Here is a 27,242-nt window from a genome sequence, read left to right on the forward strand (position 1 = left end):
TAAGGAAAAGCGGTTATGCTTATCACCACACATCAGTCAAACACCTTCTATATTAACAAAATATATTTTTTTCCACTCAATGAATAGGTGTGTGATGTCTCATACACATGTCAATATTAGTATTACTTTGCCTGGTGAAGAAATAATTTTATTTAACCGGATATATGACTAGAAGTGAATGAGGAAAATTTCCCATTTACACTTTAATGAACAGGAACAATGCAGCATGTCAAACCCATGCATTCACTATAATTTAGGAGTAAAAGTCATACAATTTTGCACAAACAAACTATAACATATCTTAAGTGCTCCTCTTGAAAACAATATCCCCAAAACCTCTGGGTGCAAGAGGGGCTGCATACACATTTTGTGTGCTAATGTTTACTACCATAGGTATTTTTCCAAAGGAAATCTCAGTAAAGAAGAAAATAAGCAGATCACTTGGTGGTTCGATAGTGAAAAGATAATCTATGTATCTATGACAGCCTCTTTCATTAGCTTTTCATCCTGTCAAACAATAAATATAACCTTTAACCTTGTATAAGTAATGAATAAAACTTGAGCCTACACTGTCTAACCAAATAAAAGGTCCAATATATCATACAACTACGTCACCTTCAAAGCCTGGTCCATTATATCCTACAGCTACATCACCTTCAAAACCCATGTTATGTAAAAAACAAAACAAAACAAAAAAACACTTATTAGAGGAATTTCCTCTTGAAAGAAAAGAAAAGAAACTTGAAAGAAAAAGGTGTATAAGTATTTTTAGACTAATATTTAAATATAATTGTTTGGAGAGAACAGAAACATTTGGATGCAAAGGTATCACCATAAGGAGTGCTAAATAAAACTAGAATAAAATGGAATACAAGGAGAGGACAAGTTACATGTTCAAGATTGCTTTGCAGAAATGTAAATATTTAAGTATGAGTTAAATGCAAAAGGCATATGTTTTACTGTCACTGGCATTGTCAGCAAACCAAACACATCTAATTTCATTTCCACAAAACATATGAATTACATTTATAAAGTATATTCACTTAGCAGCTGTGAAAATGCATAGGTGATGTGTAATATTTTACACAGAAAGCCTAGGGATCAAAGGTTAAAAAATTTCAAAAGTCAGTTATAAATGACAATGAAGCTTTGTGGGAACTTTGTGTGATAATACACGGATGATTTCAAAAGAAGATAGATTTAGTACCTATATTTAACTATAAAAGATGTTTTAAACCAACAAAACAACATATGATAGGTGGCATCACTTTTAATTTCAATTTCACTGCTTCTGTGGACTTTTACAACCCATATATTAGTGCTAGAATTCTAAATGTCTTCAAAAGGTTGTTTGAGGCATATTAATTACTAAATATTAAGGACAGAGGCTTTTTGAAACCCAAGAAGGGCAAACTTACAGGAAGAGAGAAGGTGAGGAACTGACAAAGGATATTTTATCTATCAGCAGCTTAGCTTGAGGTTCTAAGTTGCCATCAGATCTGCAGAAATGCATTCCAGGGTAAATTATGACAGAAGGAAGTAGTTCCTCATGGAAAAGATATTGTGTGCACCTGACCCATAGGTCTGACTGAAGCCTGGTGGCACACCTAACTTCAGTAATGTGAATAATAAATCACCAGTTTTTAAGCACTAGGCTGCTCAGAATTCACCTCCCAAACAAGGAAGGAAGGGGCTTAATTACAGATTCTGGACAAGCATGAAAATGAAAACTGAATTGCCAAGGAAATATTTCAGGTAAGATCTGATTTTGAAGATTATTATCTACTAATAATGCATGAACTGAAACAGGATGCAAGTAACACGTAACAGCCGAAGTGCACAGAAGTATGGCATTTCATACTAACTGGACACTGCATTATACAGAAAATCATTAATCTAAATTTCCTTTTAAAACCATTGTGAAATGAAACCTAAGGAGCTGCTATCAGATTTTATTGTAATAAACACTTGAAAAAATTGACAATTACACCCTTTTCATCCTGAAGGATCCTAAAACACTTTACAGATTGCACATGTGCATTCCCACAAATACATGGAATAAATGCAGCCCAGATCTTGCCTGAAAGGGGAGACTATTCTGTTTAACTACTTCTGTGTAGTTTTTTTCAGGGTAGCCAAAGCCTAGCTTTTCCAGAGGAAACCACTGGTAGTTTTCTAATAAGAGGATATAGTTATCAAATTGGGTAAGAAAAGGTCCTTGGGCTTTTCTGCTGTGTACATTGCATGGATTCTTGAAGAAACAAATAACCAAGGGCTTTTACATTTCCTTTCAAAGGAGAGCACTACTAGGATTGCGGTGATACTTAATAAACCGTACAAGCACTAATTCCATAATGAGTCTTTACTGACTCGTGAGTACTCAGCTATCACACTACTTCCTGTTGCAATTACATACTTTAATAGGCTGCCATGAAAATTTGGATTTAACCAAAACTAAGTAGCTAATGAAAGACTCCTGAGACACACTTTAATCTTGTTGCACTTCACCACACACACTGCTATTCATACTAGAAAGAAGTGAATTTGAGAGATTTTGAAAAGTGGAAGGGTCTTAATGAAAGCTTTATCACCATAAACAATTTAAAACGTATATTTTTATATTCACTGGTGAACAAGCCAGTGCAAGGTTATTACTGATCTTTATTTAACTCACATTTGTGGATTTTCTTTTATTGTTCCTGGTTCAGGTTACAGCGATGTTATATAAGTAAAAAACACATTTGTGAAGCAAGTATATAATATTGTGAAAGGTCAGTAGTTCTGCACAACATAAGTAGTGTCTCAACAAATTTTTCTACATTTGAGGCCTATAGTTAATGTAGTTTGATTTCTGTTTCTTTTTTAAAAAAAACTTTATTTACCTAAGAAAAAAGGGAGGGGAAACTTAGGTGTCTATCTGCTATTATTCAGTCAAGTACTATTCAAATTAATTTGGACGTCTCACAAAAGCAGGCTTCCAGGAACAGTTACAGTTGTCTATAGGTACTGCATGTAGAGGTCCTGCAAGTACAGCCATTCCAACAGGGATACAAAACACTGAGATGCCGAGGGTGGGCTCTCTCTGCCCAAGATGTTCATTTGCAGGAAAAGGAGGAAAGAAAAGCATACTTAAAGGCAGAAGCACCAGAAACCCTCATCCCTAACAGCAGCAGGTAAAGCAGGGGCTGCAGCATAGGCCTTGAGAGTCATTTTATTCTCTCCAGTCTCATTCATAAAGCCAGCAAGTGAAAGCATTATGGAGTTTTGAGCTTTACTCAAAATGCATGAGCATTTTGAAAAGAAAGACTCTTCCCACAACTCAGATTCAAACCGTTTCCCATCTTTCTTCCAGCTGACCAAAACTAGAGCCCCCCAGATGCTTCTGCCATGCTTGGCTAGGATACAATTTTTCTTCAATTTATTGGCTCTATTTGGGTAGCAGATCTGGGTAGACTACAGTCTGGTGATATTAGAGAAACAAATAAGAAGAAATGTATTATTATTATAAAAAACTAACTGTCCAAGTTTGATTGGAGGACCACAAATAATAATAGGAACCAGATAGTCCATAATCTAAAATTAAAAAAAAAAATACTTCTTTACTTAACAATTGTTAAACCAACAGGTGCTGCTACTAGTCTAGGCCTTGCAAAATAAGTGAAAAATTAGTCTGAACTTCCATGAAGTAAGGGAGACAGTAAGATCAAGTGGTCTCATCATGCACTGGAAGTCAAAAGGCACTGAACAGTTGCAGGTTTGGAACTCTGTCTGTCAGTGTCATATAAATACATAATGTAGAGATTCATAAAATTATTCTAAAGTAGAAATCTATTTCATACTTTTCTGACTTTAAGGTAAAGACCTACTTATTAACAAGACTACAAGTTATAAAGTAAAATTTCTTGCTAACAAGGCTGGGTATGTGTCCGTAACAGTATTGAACAATACCTTTGAAAGATCCCTGAAGTTGCCTGGAAGTGTCAGGTCTAACTCTTCAGATTCATAGTTTGTTAACACCCATGGAAATACAGGGTATTGGTTCAAATCATTGTATGTTCGTCCTATTAAGAAAGAAAATGTTTTAGGAATTAGGAAATAGTCAATTTCTCCATCTGAAAAAAGAATCTGGCAGTTACATTCATTGTATCACATGTTCCTAATTCATCCCACTAGACAGAATCAGATATAAATATTCCAGAGATTAGCAGTTGTTTAGATGAACTTATTTTGAAACAGAAGTTGACACAGAAATCAGTGTAATATCAGCACAGTATATTTCAAAATCAATATAAAACACCTTATGCCAGTAAACACTTTCCTTTTTATTTCCATGGAGCTGTTTTCTAGCACAAATGCTGAAATCTAAAACTATTGGAGTATTATTTTTCTATCAGCTATATGCAATGTGATTAGCTGTAAATGCCAGGCCAACAGCAAAGATCTCTATTTGAGGTATGAAAATGGAGGTCTGACCTGAAGCATATTAATCCATTAGTCCCCACAACACTTCTCCACTGAAGAAAGGGTGAGATCTCAGAATTAGAGGTGGAAGAAGACATGCTTACTGTAACAGTATTTACTAGCCACTTTGAAAATTAAAAAACATTTTACCACTCATAAAAGATGGAGCTGCCCCAGGCTACTCTCTACAAACGTAACAAAAGAAACATTGCTATGATCCCAGCAGCAGCTCAAATATGCAAAAGCCATCTTTAGATACTGTTTCAAAAGAACAATTTGAGACTGAAGTGAACTGAAAATTATGAGTTCATCACCAGGAAAAGTATGTTTTGGAATGGCTGTTACTTTGGTGTCAAGTGGTATTTAGTAGTGTCTAACATTTCAGTGATAAGACGAAGTTGCTCAGTACAGAAGCATCCACCATATTGATTTACTGTCAACCACACAATATGCAACATGAGTCTTAAAAAACAAAATCACGTAATAAATATGTGTGTGTGTATTTATATAATATAATTAGCAGACTGAAATAACCCAGGTTAACAATTCCCAGTCCTGCAGCAGATTTACAGCCCTGTCTTGCTAACTGCTTCCTTCCAGATTCTGGACAGATTCCTGGGGTACAAAACCTGGCACAGAAAAACACAGGCTTCCTTGTTATGAGCAGCATTTGCAATTCTCCACAAAAATTAGCTCTGCTTTAATGAAATATGAAACTTTCACTGCTCTACAAGCACCTTATTTTTCAATGGAAGTTGATGAACAAGAAGTGTGTTTCTATTTTGTACATAGTCTCACTGAAAAAGGGAAAGGTGCACATTGTTATTATTATTATTTAACATTTGGAACACTACAACTTTGTTAAATGTATATATATATATAACAGCACTGTGTACACCATACAAATAAACATGGATAGGAACAAAAGCAATTCTTTAATCTTAACAGTGAATAAATGCAAAATCATTCTTGGACTTGAGTAGTTATCAGACAATTAGATCAAGAAATAAAGCAAGATTTATCAGCATGAGAGAGGAATAGGAAAAGTACTCTCTGGCAGAATATTAATGATTTTGTTTAAATTTTGGGGGATTCTTAAATCTTTAAGGAAGGTAAGTCTGTCACATTTTCATGTCTCTCAGATCAGAATATTGTTTGCTGCTTTAGCAAGGGATTAATTACATATGATTTCTAAATTTTCTTCAGATTGTCAAATTTAATGTTTTTTAAAATGTGACCTTAATACAAGTATTTCTTTATATAATAAATGGTTTTCTCACCATCACAATCCTCAACTAAGTTAACAGAAGAGTTTGTAAAAATCTCCACAACAGAAAATATACCAAAAAAGATAGTAGTGATATTTCAGACAGAGAAATTTTCCTTTGGATTTCTCCTGAACTCTTCTGTTCCTGTTCTATAAATGAGATTAATATATTCTTCTCCTCTGCTGAAATGTTATCCAAAAAGAAGAAAGAACTAATTCACATAATATTTTAGAAGTCAGAAAATAATTTTAACTGCTGCACAAATTTCTTTCTAATATACTTCAGTGACACATTTACCTTATACATTTGTATTATTGTTATACATTTGCTGTTTATGTAGACAGCAGACTAAAATAACTTTGAGATTCAGGCAAAGAATGACTGAGGTGAGCACAGTCTAATACAAAATGTAAACAAAAGTTATGATTCTTCAGAATCAAAATCTCTTATGGAAGGGATAACTGAAAATAAATTTAGAAAACTCTTTGCGAAACATTTGTAAAGGTAAGAACACCCTTCTTCAAAAATTCCCAAACAGAAATTTAGGTTTATCCAAAATTACTTTTAATTTCAAAACTGAGACTTTACATATTGAGATTTTATTTAATTTCAATATTTGTTCCATTAACTTCTTTTCAATTTCAGTATTCTATCTATGAGATTTTGACTTTTTGTTCCAATTCCAAATTTGAAAATCACAAATATGTAAACATCACAAGAAAAAATCAATCCCAAACCTAGCTGCTGTGAGTTCTTTGCTGTGTGCTTTTGATATATTATGGACAATTGAAAAACTTCTGTTTTTTTGTTGTTGTTGTTGTTGTTGTTTTTTTTGTTTGTTTTGTTTTTTTAAACTCTGCATTGAGAAATAATTTGAAGCAGATGATCTCACAGTTTAGACAGGATAAGCTACATACTATGAGGCCCTTGTGATTATGTATTTGATAAATATAACCATAGTCTTATGCCTAAATAAACAAAATATTTACTTCTCTCCTACTTCAATATTTATAAAGCATATTTTCTTTTGAAGAGATTAACTATTAATAATAACCATTAAGTTCTTTAGTAAAAAAGTTCATTATTTATTTTTCTTAATTTAACATTTTTCTTTTTAATATCAACAAATAAAAATGACTCAGAAAGATGAACACTAGTTTAAATTGTAAAAGTAGAGCAAACACTCATGATGAAATAGGACCACACATCTATGCTTATCTGACTGGAAGACAGTGATCTAGGGCTGTAATGGGATTACAAATCCCTAATTCTAAGCATGCATAAATATTAGTGGTTTAACTTTATTAGGAATGTTTTCTTCATCAGTTATGACTTTATAATGGTTATTTTCAAAGTAAAAAGTCAGCAGAAGAATATATTTAGCCACCTCTTCAATTGTCTGGTGCTTCCAGAAAGAATCATTTGTTTCTTTCTTTAGCTAAATAAATATAAAACGCAAACCTGTACTGCTATCCTCAGTCACTATACCTTTTCAGAAGCTTCAGATTTTTTTCCCAAGTAGGCTTACAGAGATTAAAGGCTGAATATTAAATATTGCAAGCCTCTGACACTAATCTACTTGAACAATAAAACTGAGGCATAGTAAATGAGATCTCAGAAATACTGGATATGTTCTTCATTAAAAAAAAAAAAAAAAAAAAAAACTTTTTAATTAAACCATCCAATTTAATGTTTTTATATGGCACTTTAGTTTTGAAGGTAAAGTGAGCTAGAGACAGCTGACAAAGAAATTATAACTGCAATTCCTTGGTGAAAATGTTAATGACAGCAAAATATTGTTTAATTAGATGATTGCAGCATCTGGATTAACACTCTTTAAGAGCAATGTTCCTGTGCTTGTCTGCTTCTTCACACTTTACAGACATTTTGTCATCTCTAGGTCATTAGGAAAGAATTTTTAATGATTTTTCTAGAAGCAAGTAGTTTGAGTTACATCTAATTAGATGACAATAATAAGCCCAACACATGCAGTAGCTAAATATATACATAATTAACCAGCAAGGGCTTGTACATCACAGAGTAAAAAAGTGGAAAATGCTAAACAGGCAAAAATAAAAAAGAGGGAGGGGGAAGAAGTTCATCTGAATTTATTATGTGACTCGAGGTGTCATTTTGTTTTTCCACAAACCTTTAAAAGTAATCCCTTTCCACTAGAAGAAATGACTTACAAAAATTATGGATATATTTCTCCAGTTGTATTAAGAGCTGTGGCAGGTAGGATTTAAAAGAACTAAAATATCAATATACAAATGCAAACACATATTAAATATACTACAAGTTGAAAAGGAAAAAAAAAATAGCAGAAGTCAGTTACATACTGAAAAATAGATTTCAAAACTAGACTTCTAACTGAAATAGTGAGCACTGCAAATATTACAAAACTACTTGTCTCCACTCTTATTGATTTTTTGCTACAGTGGGATTATATTTGATTATTGCTACATTTGATTATATTTGATTATTGCTATATTGATTATTGCTACAGTGGGATTACTTTTAAGTACTTTTCAATAATTTTGAAAGTGAGAATAATAAAGATTACTGGGCCCTTATATCACCCAAAGCATTCAGCTTACACACGTTGTTCACATGCAATATGGCCTTTTTCTATGTGCCTGAAGAAAGGGCAATTAGTATAATCATAGCTGCTCCCAACCCTTCAAAACTAAAGAATCCCTGGGAAGGGAATAGGTAGGAGGAGGGCCAGGAAGGCTTATGTCTACACAGCCAGGACAAAAACCAGGGGCACAGAGAGCATAACACTGAGACTGATGGATAAATAGCACAGTGCAGTGTTTACTTTTTTGAGGGGAGGGAAAAAAACAGAGCTGTAAACATGATGAAATATGTTCAAGTTAGTAAAGAGGGCAAGAAAGAAGTGAAGACTGTAGAAACAGAATAGGGAGATGAGAAAATAGTTGTCTAGAGAGCCAGTGAAACAGGTTGAAAGAAGACAATAGTTTCAAAAATGTAGAATCATAGAATCATTTAGGATGGAAAAGTCATCTAAGATAATCTACTCTAACCTATAATAGTCACGAGTGACTTTTATTGTTTTACAAACAGTTAGAGGCTAATGAAGCACCATCGTAAGAAGAAAGGATGATAAAAATAATTAGCAAAAAGTGTACTAAATGCCTCTGTTAGTGAACCTCTACATATTTGGAAGAGAAGAAAAATGATAAAGGGACCTATTTGTCACTTAGCAGAAAATAATCCACATTTCTCAAGTGGCAAACATCCACTTTCCTTAAGTGACTAGGTTATGGCTCAGATATGCTGAATATACCAAAAGAAACCTATATGACAACATGATTAAAAAAAATGGTGCACATATTTCTCAATAGCTAAATTCAATGATATTGTTAAACATGAATATTTTGTTTAAACAAAGAGTTATAGCCCAAAACTAGACCATCACTGTATACACAAACAATTACTGGTAAAGAAGTTGTAACTTTAGAAGAAATCTCTATTATGGGATCACACTAAAAATGAGTATAATTAAAAGTGTATTTGGAAATTGGATTTCCAAAACAAGAAAGAATTAATACATCATGTCTTTACTTGGCAAAGGATGTCATAGTATCTCATGTTTGTGTACAAAATACAAAATATTGTATTTTCTTCTGGTTGCCAAAGGTGGTGTCTACTTCATACACAGAAATTTGCCTCTATGTAACACAGATGTATCTGGACAGTTATCAGTTCCAATGTTTCTAATACAGGGATAACTAAAATAGGATGACTTTTCAAAAAATATTTTTTTTCCTTTTTGCTTTCATCAAAAACTTCAAAAACTGTAGCGTGTGTTCCAAACTGGAGTAAGAGGTTTATTGACGTGTAGAATTGCAGACAGAATTTTCTTATGTTGTTTTCAGAAAGTTTTTTGTCTGTGTGTGTGTAGCTGGCAGAAGGGCCAGCTACCAAAGGTATTCTGACTTTCAAACAAAACGTCAGGAGATTCTATGCAACAGATGTTATAATGCTAGCAACTGATATCTATTTTTCTATGTTCATAGTCTCAAACCTTGAAAAAAAAATGAAAAAGCTGAAATTAAAAACACATAATACAGCATTGCAATCATGATTTCTTTCAAGATCTTTGCATTGAAGACCACTGTGACATACCTGATCTTATTGATTGTTATTTAACAAATTTTGGCCACTTCTAAAAATTTTTAAATCAGCATATTGACTCTCTTTTAGAAAGCACAAATTCAATCCATGTGAGCTCAAAATGTCATCAAAAAGAATGACTTTACAAAATAAGTCATTAAATTAAAAATGGGGCTAAAGATTTGGGACAACTTTGTTCTAGAGACTCTTTTACCTCTTTCAGAAAATAAGGTCTTCACCAAAATTTAAATTTTAGTTTGATCATGTCTTGCTGAAAGACTTGATAGAGATGTAATGTTGTTGAAATGAGCAAGTGAGTTTATACAAAGAACAATGAGATTACATGAACAAAAGAGATTTACAACAAGAGAATTATACCAAAAAATCTGCCAGAAAGTAGAGACATTGTGAGACACTACTAAAATACTGATCAAGCTGCTGTAAGTTTTTCCAAATGCAATACAAATTCAAAGACAAAAAGAGGAAAATTAGTTGGTAATCCTCCAAACTTTGGGAACCTGGAATGCAAATGGAAGGCTATCCTTTTGGAAAGCAGATGAATCTAAGTGAACACTAGATGATATTAAGAGAAACTTGCCTACATTAGCATCTAGGTCTTTGGCTATAAAGCCTGTCTAGCAGCACTATATCAAGCAACAGGTCAAAAAAAATATTTTTTTTTGAGACTTCTGGGATACTCTGATTGGATCGATACTTTGGTGCAAGTATCACTGCAATTTCTAATTGAATTCAGACATAAGGATGCCTTCCAGGTTTGGATGTATTGGTGATGCACCTAAAAATAAATGACCTTCAAGTTTTTTAACTGATTAAAAATGAAAAGTAATTTATCAAAAAGTGGCTCAGCTCTTGTCTCCTCTCATTAAAGACTTTAGACACACTGCTTACAGAAGAAATGAATACATAAAAAGGAAATTACAAGTGAAGGACATTTTGTCAATAATGTATTGGACAAGGGCTGAGAGGAGTTAGACTAACTACCCAGCTCTTCAGTAAGCCCCCCAAGTTTAGGCATGGGAGCCTGCCAGGCTCTGACTGAATTTCCTCATAACCAGAAGGGCAGCGGATGCATGAGAGACATGGAGCAGCTGGATGCAGGCCAGTGTCCAGAAGCAGGATAGCAGCATTCTTGTGGCCCTGTGCCAGGGGTAATAAACGCTCAGCAGGACTCCTTCCTTAGGCAGAGATCTGCGTGACTGTGACTATAATGCTCAGATACCAAGCTGGTGTGCCTGTATGCTACTGCACCAGACTTTCTAGCCCAGGTCTCTGGTAGCTTCAGGGACTGGACTCTTGCTTTGTGCTCCACTGCCCAAGGTAAACATGCCCTCAGATTTCTACCCATTCAGTGGCAGCACTTCTGTATCCCACTGAGATAATCTGATGACACATTTATTAATATCTATTAGACTGGATGCAGGGAAGCACAGAAGAAAAAGTGTAAAGTTTCAAAGAAAGCATGTTTGACAGCTACTGAATTCTGCCACTGCCCTACTGGGAAGAGTGCAGTGACTCACACTGGTCAGAGTAATGGTCATTTGGGTGCTACGTCTGGGTTTTGCACTTGCATTTGTCTTATAGCTGGCCTGAAGATAACCTCAAGCACAAAAGTCAGGGCCAAGTAAAGATATGAGTTCTAACACTGGAGTACAAAGTGGTGCCTGGTGGAATTTAATTTGGGTTTCAAATTAAAGCTCACTGGAGTGAAATGTCTGAGGAAGCCTCTCTGTAGGCAGGTTCACAAGCAGTATACGTGCTGGAGGCAGGAATCGTGATAGTAGACAACATCCTAGAAATCTTAGTATATAGTGTAGAAAATTGCTGCTTTTTACATTTAAAATTACTGCAGGAGTTAATACATAGAAAAGGGAAAAGTGAAAAAGAAAATCCATTGTAAATGTTTAATTAATGACAATTGCCAGAAAAACTCTTCTTTTGCCAATAATGAATGGATGTCTGTGGCAGTTATTTCTCATTTTAAATACCTAATCTGATATTGTATTTCAGTTCAAAGAACTAAATGAGAAAAGATGCTGTAATCTAATCATACCACAATCCAGGTGACATCTGTACTAGGCAGAATACTGTTGTTATTCTGCTGTCTAGTTGCTGTTGCTGAGAATGATGAAGTAGCGAAATTACATTTTCCCATTATTATTTCCAGACACTCTCTGGCAATGGTTTGTTGACTCTAATAAAGCTTCAGACAAAGCTGTCAGCAGAGGAAATGGCAGAAGGAGAGCAAGGAACAGCTTCCACAACAACACATGAATTTAAAGTCTCAGTGATAGCTTGTGCATTTTCTGATAAAATTTAATGTGTGTGTTTCAGAATCTATCATAAAGCTGCAGCTGAATTCCAGAGGGATAAATGTATTCTATCAAGTCACGGTGCTTAAGACTTTGACAAACATAAACATATTATGAAGGATTAAAGAGTCAGAAGCCTTACCTGCTATAGTGTTGAGGAACATCAAATATTCAAAGTTAGATATCTCTCGTCTCTGCCAGCGCTGAGTCATGTTGGATGATTTATAAAGCTGTCGGGGAGTGGCCAGAGAGATTCTCCTAGGAAATATATTTAAAGAATGATTATTTTAAGAGCCTCATTAAATGTTAAGACTTAGGGCAACATTATTAGTGTGATTAATTTCAGATTGTCTCAGAGGTTTTTTTTTATCTCATTTAATGGAGTCAAGAAGATACTATTACCCATATTCGAGAAATTACTAAAATTAAGATCTCTATTTTATTTTACCAGTACTACAGCATTGTAATAATTCAGAAGGATATATTTTGTGTTTTATTTTGTTCTGAATCTGGTTAAAAGACTGGAAATAAAAGGAACTGCAGACCTCCTGGTGCCTGTGTTGTCCAGCAGGAATAAAAGAGAAGTACCATTTCCCTGTTTCAGAAGGACACGTTTAGATAAGTTAATTAAGGCGAGTGATAGATATTAAAGTGCCATATATTTCCAGTACATGGGTTGAAGATATTTACTCCACAATTTGTGTTCCTTCTCCAATGTCAACTACCCATGATCCACTCCTGTATCCCAGTAATCTACAAGATTTCTATTTATAGCCTGATTTCTGAAAGAAACCCGTTTTATTCAGTTATCTGCACACATGTCCATCTGCCCATCTCTCCAGAATAGCTGATAATTTCTCCAGAATTGCATTTCATTGAAATTTGGAAAAGGAATACAAGTTTAAGATTTAATTTCCACAAATTTTCTAAAAATTACATGATTGTACAAGGGAAAAAGAATCTAACTAGTGTGCCAAGGAATAATAGAGCAGACAACTTCAGCTCTTCCAGATACAATTTGAAAACAGTGTTATAACCAAATACCATGCACCAAATTACCCATTATATATGCTGTCCATTGTTAGTAAAATACAGGAAACTGGGTTCAGTCACTAATGCACTAAAGAAAGAAATCTGCAACAAGCAGAAATAGCTTAATTGCTCACAACTCATTTCTAAAGAAAATTATATTTGTTGAAAAGAGACAAGGAAAATATTTGGAAAGAGGAAAAATTCTTCTCCTCAGATACCTTTTCTTTTTTACAAAAACATACACTTTATAAATGGATCAAAATAGAAAAATGTTTATACTTGTTTAAAAAAAAAAAAAAAGATTTCTGAAGTTTAGTCTATTCATTAATTTTATCTATCTATATAAGATATATATATGGTATGTATATATCTTACCAAGAGTAACTGGGGACACCTAATGCTTTCACCCAATGCTGGAGATACCAGCTTTCAGTTGCCCACTAGACATACTAAGTGTACTGTTTCACGACTCTGAATGCTGAGCATTTTCTTTAAAAAAGAAAAAAAAAAAAAAAGTCGTATACGAGGTGTCAAATCAGGCATTGATTACAAAACTGTGGACCACCTACTTATAAATATATATATGCATACATGCACTATACCCTACTCCCGGATAAAAGTTATTGGAATGACTAGTTATCACAATCATATGTCTGAATTGTCAACGTCTAGGTTGTCAGTGACTGCTATGCTTACTCTTACAAATTGGGCATACAAAAATGACCATGTGAGTGTACCTACACTTCTTCTACTTTTCGTTTTTAATTTATATTTACCCCAAACTGCAGTGCATAAGGTGCCACCTCTCCTTATTTTACAGTAGATTTTAAGATGTCAGGGGTACGTAAGCTTTACTAGTACACAGGAGAGAGTACTTTTATTTATTTATTAATTTATTTTTAACATTGTTTCTATTATGCTTCTTGTGAACAATTTATGATAAGAAATATCTGAATGCAGACATACATTTTATTGCATTTTATAGAATTACAATTAGTTTTATACTGGAAGTCTCAAAGTTGTATTGTTCCCAGTAAACTATGACTAATGCTGCACACATTAATAAATACAGAAAATAAAAATACTAAAGAGGTAATTAAATTTATAAAGCATTTCTGTCATAGACTTTTTGTTCCTCTCATAACAAAACGAATGTACGTATCAGTACAACTTAGTAGATGCTTTTAGACTTCACCCACAATTTCCAAGAGACACAAAAAAATCTATGAACTGTCAAATGCTGGACTTTGCATTTGAAAGCCTGATTTAATTGAATTCTATATAAAATCAAAATATACTAAAAAGGCTCCTCATTTGTTTTTTTTTAGCTAAGGTATTTGAAAAACTTGAAACTATTTGAGAAGAGACTAGAAAAAATTATGCACAATAAATTGGTTCCACAACCTGCTTGTTTCAGTTAAAATAGGCAGACCCACGGTTTTGTGTTTTGCTAAATCCACCCAACTTTGATCAAACCATTTCTATGTTTTGATATGCCATCAGAAATATGAAGATGCACATATGTGTTTGCTTCCTTTGCTTCTTGAGAACTGTGAAGTACTTACTCAAAATGGAAACTGCAGAAGACCCTCTGACGTACAAGGGGATAATCCAATTTTCCAAGTTTTATATGCCATCTATATGTTCACTAAATGTTTAATGAAATTTTGAGGGAAGGCTTGTTCTATATGTGGAGCATGACCACCCCAATTCACAATCACTTTTAACTTATCTACAGTCCAACTTCATACAAAGAATCTTATCAAAATATAGCATCTGCATGAAGTTTTGTGTTATGTTACTCCTATACAGAAAAAATAAAAGGCTTGGGAAAATCACAGGGTTCTGGTAAAACACTCGTCTATATTTGCATTCAGTCAAAGCTCTGAAAGGGTTCTGTGCTTTCGTGACAGTGATGAGGTGATTTTGAACATAGCTACCACATCAGCCAAATTACATGTTTTCCTTCAGCAAAAAACTTCATCATTTGTATTTCTCAGCTTAAGTAACTGAAGCTATTGTACATCTAACACATTAATGGCCCACCAAAATTCAGATGCAGGTGCTAGCACTTGTTTAATGGTGAAGTATGATAATGTGACTGTATCTTTTACCAATTATTTGATCCCTGTATGCTTCCAAAACCACAAGCAGCTCACACTTGTTTTCTAGGCTGTGACATTACCCTGAATAAAATTGCATCAGTAAATTACACCTGAGTCGTTAAAACCCTAAAAAGTGGTCTGATAACAGTGTTGTAAAACTGATAATATTACTTATGATATCATTACTGATATTATTACTGATATTATTACTTATAATGTTACTTATTACTTAATATTACTTATCTACCTATGTAGAGCTGAAGAAATAAGTTAAATAAAAGGGATAGTACTGTCTGCCCAATTGTATCATATGACAAGGTCCAAAACTACAATCAATACAACATGTTTAGGAACAACGAAATTGAATATATGGAAGATAGATAAATCTGATCACCAAACAAGACCAAACACTTCAAGATGTGACTGATTTTAAGGATATAATTACTTTATAACTTTAAGTATAGTCTTGAATGCTTTGTTGAATAAAAGCATTAGAGAGGCAAAAATAGGGAATGCCAGCAGATACAAACTGGAGACTTACTCAAAACAGCTGCTCTCTAACAGTCTTGAGAAGATACCAGTTTGCCTACTTTTATTCCTCTGTATCAGAAGATGTCTCTTGTATTCCTGTGTATTCCTTTGTATTAGAAGATCACAAATACTGTTTTTTCCTTCCATCTTTGTTAATCACGGGATTTCTCCATAAAAATAGAAATGCACTTAAAGTCCATGTACTTCATTAAAACTCGTTAACTCTTTCAGATTATTTCCATCTTGAATTGCATTTCTTTATGACAATGTAATTAAATTTGGATAAAAATGTTATCAAAATAAAACTAAAGAATTTAACCAAAACTACTAGAAAGATTTGTTTTAGATAAAATATTTTTAAGTTAAATTTTTTCAAGTTATTCTGAAAAATTGGGCATAAAATATGATAACATTTTACTCAGTGTAGCAAATCCCTCTGTAGATGCTGGCTACTCAGCATCATATCTGTTTATGTTTATGATACAAATAAACATAACTTTAAAAATTCTTGCTAGCATTCTAGAGCCAACTTATTCATTGGAAGGAAAACTATATTCTAACATCAACAAAATATTAACTACAGAGCAGTTATTGAGCCACAGTTTTCCTCAATTACTCCACTGCAATCCTACTGAAGGGTATGTAGACAGAAATAAAAGAAAAACCATGATTAAAGGTTTTTTATGATGTATAAATCACAGAGCAATTACACAAAAACAAGAAAGTAAAACAACTTCACTACCATATGCCAGATTTATTCTGAAGGCTAACAAACCAGTTTTTGATTCTAATTGAACTTTAATTAAAAAATATGGAAATAATTGCATATAATATTGAAGCTGAAACTTTTCTCAATATCAACAAACTTTTTCAGACAATTATTCAGTGAATAATGCACAAAGGATATGAATTTCAAAAGTTTAAAAATGTCACTATAAATATGAAATTCTGATTGAGAAATTTGCATTTTGTTTGTTCTAGAACATGTGGCCTTTTTTTTATTTATTTCAGAAAAGAATACTATTATTTTCCATTTAGGGACAACAATTCCTGTAATCTGAGTTTTTGGAAAAGCAATGCACAGATTAACAAGATGCACCTTCCAAAGAGATGCCTCAACTTCCCTTGATCTCAGTGAAAACTTAAGAAACTTGGCAGTTTGCCTCAAGATTTCAGCACATTCAGGAGATCAAGCCTTAGGCATTCTGAGTCTCTTGAGCTCATGACAAGGAATGATGTTCAGCTGGGAAAGAAATATTCTCCACCAATCCTACAAATGCTTTGACATTACAGAGTATTTCCACATTCTGAACTTGGATAAAACACAGACAATATGAATTTTTGTAGAAAATGACTTAAAGAAAGAGAAAAACACATCCCAGACAACACACTGATGATTAAGTCATCGGCTTCTGGCTAAGTCAAGCCAAACAGAGATCTGAACCCAAGGCACCATATTTTGTGAATTTCCTGTCTGTCCTCTCTCTTATATTTATTTTTCTTTGTTTTTGAATAGAAATTCAATCTGAATCTTAAAAAAAGGAAATGTCACCAAACTTCTGGTGATTCGCCCTCAAGAACAATTTTACTGTCTGAACAGACACTACTAAACAAACAAACAAAAATAAGGCAGCAGAAAATTTCACCCCAGCTCAGTCAAGTACACATAAATACCATTTTCTCCATCAGTGAAATATGAATACTTTTATAGCATAGGATCTGACAATTACCAGCCTCATCTCTGACCAGAGGTTGATTTGATATTGATGAGAGAACAAATAAGGACTGTAGTTGTCCATTGTATGTGAAAACCTCTAGAACTGAATCTTGGTTGGTCTTTTCAAAAATATAGATCATCCATAATTTTGGAAACGGAGGAAGAATCATACTAATGAATGGAAGGAATTTGGAAAGTGCAAAACAGGCTTTGATGAACATTACTGATAAGCAATGAAGTAAAATGCACATACATCCATATAAATGGCCAGTGAGAAGTTATGTAAAAAAAAAAAAAAAAAATTAGTAAACAAAAAGTCTAGTCAAGTTTACTTACATATCCTGCATTACATCCACGGCAAGGATGATCATTTTTGCATACAGTTATAAAACCTGACTGAAAACTAGACTTTGAAGGTTTGGTCCACCTGGAAGGTGCTTATTTCCTTTAAAGATCACAAAATCTAATTTAGAATACTTTTACTTCTATTCTACAATAACAGGCCATACATTAAGTAAAGGGTATTATTTCTCAAACTACCCTAACAAAATTGAAAATCTAGAGTTTCTTGACAGGAATAATGTTTTAGTATTGACCCATATAACAATATAATTTATATAGTATAATCATAGAATTTACAAGTTATTTTAATAAAATTACCTGGCTTGTGGCAAACCATAGCTGGTTCCTACTCCAACACGTGGTAAGCTGTACACAACCTTTTTCACTGTTGCTTGGTCAGGAAAATTAAACATAACAGAAGCTAAATGAAAAAGAGAGAATACAGAGTAGTAAACCATCTTCAGAATTCTTTATATTCACCAGCATGTATTAAAACACTGTTTGGATTTTATTTGGGAAGAGAAGTCAGTTCCATTTTTATCCTTTGGGCATTCAAGTTAGAACAGAAACTCCAGGCATACACCATTCCTATAATATTGGCTGGTTAACATTTTCTACTAACTCTCCACAGTTTGCATAAGACCTGAGTGAGGTATACCTCAGAGGAACTATAGCTTGCCATTAGCCCATATCATCTCTTATCTAGCTGGGAAGTTTGCATAGTATTTGGTCTTCTAATAGGTGCACTAAAATACATGGAACCAGAAAAAGATTAATTACCTCTCCAGTTGAAGTAAAAACTTATATCAAAGTTCTTTAGAGCAAAAGACTACTGACTAACCTCACCAACCACTCAACTCTGATTCCAAGTAGCATATTTTCATACACAAAACACCACTGTTACATTTACTCATCTGGTCCTTTTTATTTTAATTCAGTTTTTAATTAGAAAAGGAAATTACCTTCCCAGGACACTGGCAGAATGTTGTCATTTGGATATATTTTTTTTCTTTTACTCAATGGCATCTGTTAGAAAACCTTATAATATGCTAGCTGTACTACACTTCACCAAAAAAAGTCATTACATGTGCAAATTCTGATAGACGTATCTGGGAGACCCCACTTATAGGAAAAAAATGAATTAATGCTGCTTATCACCAGCTGTGAACCAAGAGCTGAGAAAGCGAGATCTCCAGTGAGCAAGAAATACTGCATTTCATGTAAACAGGCAGTGAAATGAAGAACGAACCTGTAATGAACCTACATAACAGCATAACATCCACATAGGTATGTATGATTAAGAAAGCCTCAGTTATAAGAAAAGCTCACTAACACCAGTAAATTCCATGTGGAAACAAATCCACAAAGCAGTAGTGCCAATTCCTGAGCTCACGGACTACATGTTCAGGTAAACATACTGGACAGGTATGGTATATGTCTCCTATACATGGGCAACCAGCCCCTTTAGCTCTATCCATCTCCTGTAAGTAGCCCAGCTGACACCTGTTTCTCCCCACTGACAGTTTAAGAGACCTTATATTCCTGACTTGGTTCCTCTGAGTTGTACCTAAGATTAAAGTCTGAAGGAAGTACGGTAAATACCCTTCACAGTAGTCTGGGTTTTGAGTAAGGAACTCATATCATTTGAAATATATACATTTATTAATTATGTAAGCTGTGTTTTTAAGGATTGTTATGCTAATAGCAGAAAATTAAAAATGAATATTAGAATTTAATTCCTAATTTAAAAAATAGTAATTCCTAATTAAATAAGCAGTTAAAATTTAACCATTTACTCAGATGCCTTTTTTTTTTTTTTGGAAAAACTTTTGTGCTAGTAGACATTACACTAAAATATTTACAAAAAAAAAAAAGAGGAAAGGGGCAGATAGGAAAAGCAAATATCCGACTAAACATTTGAAGAATGTTTACCAATTGCAATGATCTGCCTTTATAAATACATCTTACTGCTGCACAGAAAACAGTGAGATTGATTTATGTGATTGATTATAACATGAAATACACAATTGAACACAAGTAATAAGTACTTTACCAAAGGACATGCAGAGTCTAAATTCTGAAATTAACACTATGCAAAATACCAACTGGAACTTTTTTATGCAACAAAATAAAGAAAGACATACTTCTGTTTGCCATAAACACTTCCAAAGCTGTGTTCTGGAGAAGATAACGTCTTGAAAAAACAGCCCGAATCTCGCTGAACATCCATTTTCCATGAAGGCCTTCTGTATAGGCAAGGACCTTTAAAGAAATTAAACGGTGACAGTTACTGTCAGAAGTTTTTCATGACAATAAACATAGTTAAGCTGTACCCATCAGTGAAGTACAAGTAAGTTAATTGTATTTCTTTATAACTTAAAAATCATAAGGTAAAATATGAACTTGAAAGATCTTTAAAATGCGATGAGACGTAGCTGTTAGAAAAATATCAGTAAGAGCAATAACCTGATACTCCTAAGATGTATTCCTCATGAGTCACATTAACTTTTTTCCTCAAAAAACACCAAACTTTATTAGCAAGCACAGGATAACAGACACAGTTGCAATTATGCTTAGCTGCTTTTTCTTCTAACAGTGCACATGATAGAGTTGTCAGTTATATACTGGGTAACATACTTACTTCTGAGGCTAGCTTGTGCTAAGTACAACCAAAATAATATATCCTGCTACTGATATCCATTTCAGACTCATAAATTAGAACTCTCTATATTCCATTAATAAATACAGAAAATAGCTAGAACAATATGTCGAAGCAGTAATGTTTCTAAAACTACGTATATTTGATATCCTAGACCATGAAGAAAACAATTTTGTATTTTTGTATTTTTAATTAAATGTGAAAATATTTTAAAACAAAATAATTATCTTAGAGGTCTCTTCCAACCTAGATGATTTTGTGATTCTGTGAAAAATTAGCATTGCTTTTCCAGTTTGTCAGTTTCTCAACTGAATGTACTGATCTAATATTAGATATTAAAACATTAAAACTCTTTTTCACTCCTCCTTCACTGTTCTGGGTGTCCAGGAAAACAAACAGAAATACACAATTTAATTAGGTATCACCTTTATTAACTAATCTTATATGTGACTCATCATTACAGCAGCATCTTGTGGTGTAAAACAACTCTTCCCTAAACTTTTTCATCATCTGGAAGGCTGCTTTTAGCCCTCCACTTCTTCTCAGGTGGGCTCTGCCCAGGCCCACACCTGAGACCCTGACACACTTCCTCCTATGAGTAGTCAGTTTGGGATGGGGACCACCCCATCACTGCACCCAATTGCATTTCCCAGGTTCTGTAGTGTGTGTTCCCCTAGGTTGCAGTTAAAAGAGTAAAATGCCTGGTGAAATAAAGAAATACAATGAACACTGGCAGTAAAAGGGAAAGGTAACAGGAAGGTTTGACCAGATTTAATTTCTCTGTTCTCCATTATGTGCATAGAAACTTTTAGCATACCAGCTTGCAGTGCTTTAGTCACTCATTCAAGGCCTTTGCTTTCTGTAACCATGACCTCCCCCCGGCTTCTGAACAGGGAGATGTTAGGGAGACCATATGTTGCTGCTGTCATCTATCTTTTATGCTTGAGGCAATGGAATTTGTATTCCTTCAAGTTTTCACTGATGTATCTTCAAGTTGGTACCATCTTCATAAATGAAAAAGCTAATTTAAGTTTGTACATATTGCATTAAAAGAGCTCCATGGATATTTATCAAAATTTTGTCCTCCATAGTTTTTTTCTCATAACCATGATGAGTCCATTTCAGAGATGAGAGTAACATTGGCAACAAGCCAAAATGTGCTTTGGCACACTGAAAAGTGTTCAAATGTTAGTTCTGTCTTTGACAGAAGCTAGCGAGAGGAACGTGGTGAGCCCCCTGTTCTGTTTACATAAGAAGATACAGACAAGCTATATTGTGTGAGCTCTTCCATTCACCGCAGCTCTCCAGACTAACTAAACAAAGCCTTGAAAGGAAGGAGCTTGATTTCTTTGGAGGTCCTGAGATACATATAAGAGGCTATATGCTACCTCCATGCAGTTAACTCTCCATGGACTAGCTGTTGTATTACTACATCATATGCTAAATTCTTGCAGTGGGAAATTAACCTTCATGTAAAACTCTGCAAATCATTTTCACTTTGAACTTTGTTGACTTCAGCTTCTAGCCACTGGATTTCATGACACCTTTGTCTATGAGATTGGAGAGAACTCTAGTATTAGATATCTTTTCCTTGTGTAGGTGATTACAGACTGTTCTCCAGTTACTGTTTAGCTTTCTCTTTGACAAGCTAAATAAACCAAAATTTCCTTCAGTCTTTCACTGAGATCAGATGTAGGATACAGCTGCTACTGTGTATGTGAAATTCAGATGATTAAGTACAAGTATAAAGAGAGTACAACCTTCTTCAGATGTATTCTGCTGATGATACATAATTTTTGTTAGTACAATCTCTCTTAAGATACTAACAGGAAATAGGGAGGAAAACACTTAAGTTTCAAAAGACTAAATGATGAGAACAGTCTCTCACAGAGGAGTCTGAAATGTACCTAACTGTAACCAGATCTATAGTAGCAGCAGAGTTGCCAAAGAATTAGCTCCTTGACAAGACACCCTGTTTTAGGAATTCACTTTTTATTTCAAATATGTTCCTAGTTATCCTACTTTTTTCTAAGGAAAAATATAATACTGACTACATCCTATGTATTAACATTCTACACCATTCACAATAATACATTTACAATGTCTTGATATGAACCAGAGCTGTGTTATTATAGATCAACACTATCAGCATGTTATATGCTGAACATACACTGATTGCCTTTTGGTTCTTTCTCTTCTACACAAGGATAAAACAACCATAACTTCATAGATGTATATTTACACACACACCCTCCCCATCCCTCCTCCCTTCCCCTCAAATGAATGACTTAAGATAGCATTCCAGATGAGCCTAAAGGAGTAGAAAGTGTAGGAAATCAGAGGAAAGGAAGGAGGCTATAATTAAATTATTGTACTCAATTATGCTCTTCTTAACTGTCTCTTAGTCCCACAAATATAAGATTATCATACTGATAACAAATCATCTAAATTATTTCAGTAATTTTGTTTTATTTTCCTGTATAGCTTCCTGTCAAAGATATACTACCATTTTTGTCATCTTCCAAAACATTAGTCTAACACTACTTTCACATGATGTATTAATCCTTCCATTATTAGGTGTCTATAGATGACAGTCAAAATTTTTGAAACTGTCTGCAGGATTCTTTCCTGTTATTATAAAAACAAAGAATTCTTCACTCAGAGGGTGGTGAGGCACTGGAACATGTTGCCCAGAGAGGTTGTAGATGCCTCATTTCTGGAGGTGTTTAAGACCAGGCTGGATGAGGCCCTTAGCAACCTGATCTAGTGGGTGGCATCCCTGTCTATGGCAGGGGGGTTGGAGCTAGATGATCTTTGAGGTCCCTTCCAACCTAGGCCATTCTATGATTCTGTGATAAGGTTATTACCCTCTTTTGAATTTGAATCTTTTAAAGGGAATCGTATTCCCCCCCCCCCCTTTTTTTTGGGGGGATGGGGGAGATGTTTTTTTTTCATTTTGCTTTCTCTTATCATACATGTGAGGGCCCAGCTATTTTTTATTTCTTAGAAACTGCATTTACTCTGTATTTCATTATTGGGAAAGACATGGAAATATCTGCTTTGTTCACCAATAGGCATTGAAATTATTACCCAGATTTCTGAAGCCAAAATTATTGTGTGCTCCATCAAATATTTTGATGTTGTTTATATTTGAAGGCAGTACTCTTTGTTTTGATAGTTTTACAAGTTTGTCTCCTAAAAAACAGTTGTGAAGACTTTTTTTTCTATCATGTATTAATGTCTGAAACTTTATGATTAAGCACAGAATTGTAGATAGGTCCTATATAAGCTCTTCTTCATAAAATGAAAATCAACCAACCATATCTACACTGGAATTGAGCAAATTTTCATTTATAATATAAGATGTAATTATTTGATTTAAAGCTTATTTCTCCCTTTAAAAGCCTGTAACTTACTCAGAAATATTAGTATATTTTAAAGTTAATAATAAGTCCACCAGCCAGAGAATAGATTAAGAATAAAAAATTGCTAGAATGCACTGCAGTTAAAACAGAACTGTGAGTCTAACAGCACAAAGAGAAATCTCTAAACCTTGGGGTTCTGTAATATGGAACATCTATTGGTGACAACTAGATTAGATTAGGAAAGCAGCTTGAGATATGGAAATGGAAAACTCTATTGAAGAGAACAGAAAACTTACTGAAGTATTTTCTTACCCAAATATGAAGGCTCCTTTATTTTAATTTCTGAGGTAATCAAGATTTTATTATTTTTTTTTTTTTTTTTCCAGTTGAGAGTTGGGATGTTTTTGATCATAAGGCTACTTCAGCTATTATTCAATTATTGATAATGAATTAATTGTTAAATAACAGCTGGAATTTTGAAGTATGACACTAACCAGAACATGAGAAATACCAGTTTCCACTCTGCTAGCATCCTCTGATGGATTATTCCCACAGGAAAACACTTTCATATTGAGGTATATTAGGTGTATTTTTGCAGCTTTATACTATATTTGGTATCTCATAGCACCAGTCACAACAGTACAGTTCTGTCCCCTTTCTTTTGATTATCGTTTTTGGAATTGAAATAATCAAAAAATCATGTATTCTAAGTTGCTTACTTCATAGTAAGAATGTTCACTTCCCTGGCCTTTTGTAAAGAATTGCAGCTGAGTGGGATACTGTTGCATCTTGGTAGCCTAATGCAACATTTCATGTTTTTATTTGATTCAAAGACCTGCAGACAATGCTTTAAAGCACCGCATTCACAATCTGCCCTCTGAGAAGTACAGTAACCCTAATAATTTATTTATTTCACTCTCTTTTCCAGTATATAAATGCTTTAAGTTAGGTGTCCAGAGCTGTAATTTTCACCTAACTCAGCATGTCTTCCTCAACACTGGCAACTAATTCATTTATGCAGACTATGCTGTACCTCATTTGTTTGTTTGTTAACAAAGCTTGAGAAGTTGGGTTTCTTCCAAAACAAAATAAGCTTTTGTCATCCCCATATGTACTGGATTTATAGTTTGAACAGAGTTTTTGTTAGTATTTCATTCTTCACTCATCATCAACAACTCTTGGAAGAGAGATTACCTGCAGGAGCCAACTATGACTATCTATCTCATGTGTCCCAAACTTGAACTAAAAACAAGAAGAAATCTTAGTTCATTTCAATTCCACAGCATTCCCCACACCTATGCTATCAAAAAGAACAAAAGCAAAGCATCCAATTTTTCCCTTGAAAAAAAAACTGAGGAAAAGGAAATGGGGATGGAGATGGAAGGATGGAAGGTCTGAGATTGTTTGGAAGAAGGGAGAAAGGAATATACCTATTTTTTCTGTCTTGGTTTTCCAGTATGAGGGAAAAATAAATTATTGCAAAAACCTCAGGGGAAAAAAAAAAAAAAAAAAAAAAAAGTCATGAACTTTATGAACTTTCATAGTTCTCCTATTCTTATAGTTTTGTACAAAAGTGTAGGGACAATCACATTTTCATCTTCTCTTGATTTCTGGGAAAAAAAAAATGTGTTTCATACTATCTTACCACCAATTTTGAAGAGGAAGAGAAATAGAGTCCATTGCCTTTTTCATTATATATATATATATATATATATATATATATATATATATACTAAGACTATACTAGGTGGAAGCAGACTCTTTTCAGTGTTGCCCAGCAACAGGACAAGAGGCAGCTGGCACAGACTGAAGCACAGGAAGTTCTATTTGAATATGAGAGGGCACTTTACTGTGAGGGTGACAAAGCACTGGGACAGGTTGCCCAGAGTGGTTGTGGAGTCTCCTTCTCTGAAGATATTCAAAACCCGCCTGGATGCCATCCTGCACAATGTGCTCTAGGTGTTCCTGCTTGGCAGGGGGGTTGGACCAGATGATCTCCAGAGGCCCTTCCAACCTTGGCTATTCTGTGATTCTTTGATTCTGTGATAAGTGTATCTTACTGTGTTAGCAAGAAGCCCATACACTTACTTTACTATAATACGGTCTTCCAGGTCTTTCTCACTTCTCCATTCCTATCCCTTGGTGTTCCAGGCTTCCAAGTAATGAGCTTGGATATGGTTTCTCATGACAGAACTTTCTGTGAATTCAGTTACCAAGGAGGGAAGAGAAGAGTAGCTCTCTGTAATCTGCCTTGTCAAATGAATGTTTAATTTTCCCTAAAGTTGAGAAAGTGTTTTTTGTTTGTTTGTTTTTACAATGAAATTCTATTGTTAACTAATTTTTTTTTTTTTTTTTTTTTTAAGTCTGACACTACCCTACCCTACCGTAAGAAGAGCAAAATATAGTTGTAATAGCCATGAACTATCCAAAAGGTTTCTGATTATGTCTTTTTCCTCCCTATCATCTGGTGGAAACTATATTTTCTACTTTCTGTATTAAGTGAGCTATCAGGCCTTTAGTACTTAAGAAAAAATGCTAAAATACAAATTTATATATGGATAGGCAGGAAAGAAGAAAAAAGATGGAAAGGGAGAAAAAACAACTATAATTGTGGGAGAATCTGCTACCCTTCATTCTATTTGTTTTTCAGGCATAAAGCAGTAGTTAATTTCATATTAACCATTTCATAACAGCCTGATAATCATAAACTTAATGGAACTTATCTGGCACATTCCCCAAATTCATGTGTTACTGGATGTGTCCCATTTTACAACCTCAGCACTTAAAAAGTAGATATGTGCCAATAAAATGTGGAGTAATTCACAAAACAAACCACAGTGAATAGATATTTCATCAGAGACCTGTCTAGAGCCACCTACAAAAACATGCACCTGATTCAGTTACACAAGGCATTCATAAAGCAGTTTAACATTACTGTGTGCTTTTAGAAGTTACAAACAAAAGAAAACAATTACTGAAAAACATGCTCTCCTCTACTGTTAGGCATTTGGATTGCCCTCTTTCAAGTGCTTGCTAACATCACTGTTTGCTTCAAAGAAAATGTGAAATTCTGAATGTCAGGCTGCATGATTGTTTGTTGTATTCTAAACACAGATTGAAATGAGAGACATTAATGGCATGGAACCAGTCTCATAGAGTTTATGAAATACTATATTGAGTAAACAGCATACCATTTAAAAAATATTTAACAAAGTACTGAATAATATCAAAATTTTGCAGGAAAGATATGCTTACAGTGTAAAAAGGGGTCTGTCCTGTCCAGACATGTAAA

General features: G+C 34.1%; 1 protein-coding gene across 1 annotated transcript in view; it reads right to left on the minus strand.

The window, feature by feature from the left end:
- The window catches only part of NBEA (neurobeachin), a 527,091-nt gene that overhangs the window by 82,667 nt on the left and 417,182 nt on the right, over window positions 1-27,242 (minus strand). The window contains exons 42-45 of the mRNA XM_035337838.1: window positions 20,071-20,188; window positions 18,245-18,347; window positions 12,342-12,457; window positions 3,949-4,061 (exon numbers count right to left, since the gene is read on the minus strand). Of these exons, the coding sequence (XP_035193729.1) occupies window positions 3,949-4,061; window positions 12,342-12,457; window positions 18,245-18,347; window positions 20,071-20,188 (450 nt within the window). The remainder of the gene's footprint in view (window positions 1-3,948; window positions 4,062-12,341; window positions 12,458-18,244; window positions 18,348-20,070; window positions 20,189-27,242) is intronic.

The sequence above is a fragment of the Oxyura jamaicensis genome, chromosome 1, assembly GCF_011077185.1.
Source record: "Oxyura jamaicensis isolate SHBP4307 breed ruddy duck chromosome 1, BPBGC_Ojam_1.0, whole genome shotgun sequence".
In the NCBI taxonomy this organism is placed as follows: Eukaryota; Metazoa; Chordata; class Aves; order Anseriformes; family Anatidae; genus Oxyura; species Oxyura jamaicensis.